Source organism: Loxodonta africana, chromosome 7 (assembly GCF_030014295.1).
Source record: "Loxodonta africana isolate mLoxAfr1 chromosome 7, mLoxAfr1.hap2, whole genome shotgun sequence".
NCBI classification, from domain to species: Eukaryota; Metazoa; Chordata; class Mammalia; order Proboscidea; family Elephantidae; genus Loxodonta; species Loxodonta africana.
In genome coordinates, this window is record NC_087348.1 from 32,872,532 (window position 1) to 32,875,844 (window position 3,313).

Genomic DNA, 3,313 nt, shown 5'->3' on the forward strand with positions numbered 1-3,313 from the left:
AGCATTAGATTTATTCAAACTTACTGTCTCAGATAATATATAATTGTCATATGGCACAGGTGACACATGGATTTGGAGTCCAAGCTTCTGAACTTTATATTCAAGAAGTTTTGAATTTTTTCAGTAAGATAAAAATGCCCCCTTTTCAGTGACTTTTATCTGAACAAGTTCCTGAGGGTAAAGTAGGCAATTTACAGAAGGAATGTGTTCTGTCTTACAGATAATATTTTGCTGACGTCCACTAGAGTTAAACTCTGAAATATCATTTTCTTGATCATTTTTATAACCATTTAGAATAAGAACAAAGAAGAATGGATGAAGAAAATTGCTCCTCCTTGACTGAATTCCACTTCGTGGGAATTACTAATAACCCTGAGATCAAAGTGACCATATTCACCTTGTTTCTGGTGGTTTATTTCATTATTCTTGTGGCAAATCTTGGAATGATCATTTTAATAAGAATGGACTCCCAGCTTCAAACACCAATGTACTTTTTCCTCAGCCACCTCTCCTTCTGTGACCTCTGCTATTCCACAGCAGTTGGGCCCAAGATGCTGGTGGACCTCTTAGCCAAAGACAAATCAATTTTTTTCTATGGCTGTGCTCTGCAGTTCTTCATCTTCTGTATCTTTGCAGATTCTGAGTGTCTCCTGCTGGCAGTGATGGCCTTTGACAGGTACAAGGCCATTAGCAACCCCTTGCTCTATACAGTCAACATGTCCAGCAGGGTGTGCTCCATGTTTATGGTTGGTATTTATCTGGTGGGCATAGTGGATGCTTTGATACACACCACGTTAACTTTCCGCTTATGTTTCTGTGGATCAAATGAAATTAATCATTTCTTCTGTGATACTCCTCCGCTTCTGTTGCTATCTTGTTCAGATACACAGGTCAATGAGTTAGTGATATTCATTGTTTTTGGCTTCATTGAACTGAGTACCCTTTCAGGGGTTTTAGTTTCTTACTGTTACATCATCCTCTCAGTCTTAAAGATCCACTCTTCTGAGGGAAAGTTGAAAGCTTTCTCCACCTGCACTTCTCATTTAACTGCTGTTGCAATGTTCCAAGGAACTATGCTCTTTATGTATTTCCGGCCAAGTTCTTCCTACTCTCTAGATCAAGACAAGATGACTTCATTGTTTTATACCCTTATTATTCCCATGTTCAACCCCCTGATATACAGCCTAAGAAATAAAGATGTGAAAGAAGCTTTGGAAAAACTGAAAAATAAAATGCTGTTCTAAATATTTACACATATGAGGAGTGGTAGTTTTCTTCAAATCATATAGTGAAGTGTCATGTGCTCTCAAATTCTTTAGTACAATGAGTATTCATTCAAATTCTCTACTGCACCAATTACTAGGTACTTTGCTAAATATTTTTTTTTTCCTAAATAAGCTATACTTTCTTATCTGTCTTCAATTTAAATATAGTACTGTCTAATTTTAGAAAACTTTCCAGTCTCCTTATTAAAGTATGAAAATTTGACTTGTTCAATTTTTGTTTTAATGCATTAACTGAATTATTCTAGGAGTTATTGATCGTTTATTTAACATCTACTATACTTCTTGACATTTTGTATTTTATGGCCAATCCAGTGATTACTATACTAATGGATTCTATAATACAGTGTAAATGGCGAATTTATTTAGGTAATAATTCATAACAAACTACAAAACATGATGAAATGAAAAAGCAAGGTGCTCTTAATCCAAAGTAAAATGTCTCAATCAACTGTGAAAAGAAGAAAGACTTTGAAATGGGCACATATAGTTTCTGATCTAAATGAAGAATGGAGATGCAAAGTGGGGGAGAGGAACTTATTCCAGGCAGAAGGATTGGCAATTAGTGGTCATCAGGTGCATATGACTATGTCTTTTTAGAGGAAATGAAGCCTCAAATTATTAGATATTAAAAAGCAAAGAAAAGGGCCTTGGTGAAGCCCATTCTTATGCTGTAATTCTTAACTCATCACTTCCTTCCCTCCAACATCTCCTCATCCCACCTCAGGCATGGACAAATTCCCCTAGTCTTGGTTCATAAACCACCTTCCCCTCGGGGCGTCATTTTATCTGTCACTTGGTTTGTTAAATCATTGTTTATAAGCTGAGATTAAGAGCACTCTGTGCCATTGAATGTTCCATCCCTGTTATAACAAGCACATGCATTGTGTCCATGACATAGGATTGGTAAACAGATACACAATAAAATCAACATATTCCGTACTCCATAACATTGTTCATATGGTAGTCAAAACACAACTAACTGAGAGAATAGTATATGCCTTGATCATGTTTTTTACATCTTGTAAGAAAGTTCATAATATGGTTGTGGTTATTAGAGGTAATGGACCTATGAAGATATGCATATTAATTACTTGAGAATTAAAGAACATGCATTTGGGTACTTTCTTTATGTGCGACAACTTCATTGGGCTCTGTTCTAGTTTTTTGATAGCCAAAACCAAGCAAGAGGCTGGTTTGGAAACATGGATATAGCCTTATATCTAAAGGACTATACAAGACTCAGGAAAACATGGTGACATAGTAGTTAACATTTATGGCTGCTAATCAAAAATTCAGCAGTCCTAATCCACCAAGCACTCCTTGGAAACTCTAGGGATCACTTCTACTCTGTCCTATAGGGTCCTTGTGAGCTGGAATCTACTCAATGGCAATGGGATATACAGGACTCAAGGACACTCTTAATCACTCACTACAAATGTGAAAGCTAAAAGCCACTGAAAGTCATGGGCAATATAGCTGCCATTGCAAAAGGTCATTTTATGAAAACTTTTCTGTCAAAACATTAAATCAAGAATTGATTAACACTTTCTTTGAGTTAGATAAAATATTTTAGACTTTGGGAACCATATGGTTTCTGACACAGCATCTCATAACTGCCCTTGTTTGACAAAACAGCCATATGCAGTAATTAATAAATGCATGAGAAGATTGTGCTCCAATTATAACTTATGGCTCATAGTTTGCCTACCCTGCATAGGATTAGATAAATAATGTATGGTATATGTGTACATTAAAATACTATTCAGTGAGGTGGGGCCAAGATAGAGGAGTAGTCAGATGCTTCCGGTGATCCCTCTTACAACAAAGCCCTGAAAAAACAAGTGAATCAATTATATAGATATATGACAAGCTAGGAACACTGAGCATCAAAGCAAAGTTAAGAAATTGGACTGAGTGATAGGGGAGGGAGAGACGGTGCAGAACTAGCAAGGGCTAGCCGAGCCCATGGCAATGCCTCAGCCCTGATTCCTTTGCACAACTCTGATGGAGCTGATGGTAGTTTTGGT

General features: G+C 36.8%; 1 protein-coding gene across 1 annotated transcript; it reads left to right on the forward strand.

Moving 5' to 3' along the window:
• LOC100664617 (olfactory receptor 5W2-like) lies at positions 1-1,673 on the forward strand. Its single transcript, XM_003422623.3, has one exon. It carries the CDS (start codon positions 312-314, stop codon positions 1,242-1,244), a length of 933 nt encoding a protein of 310 aa, XP_003422671.2. The 5' UTR covers positions 1-311; the 3' UTR covers positions 1,245-1,673.
• Positions 1,674-3,313: the final 1,640 nt, after the last annotated feature.

What these genes read in the sequence shown, in the direction of transcription:
- LOC100664617 (XM_003422623.3), top strand. Translation starts at nt 312, where the DNA reads ATGGATGAAGAAAATTGCTCCTCCTTGACTGAATTCCACTTCGTGGGA.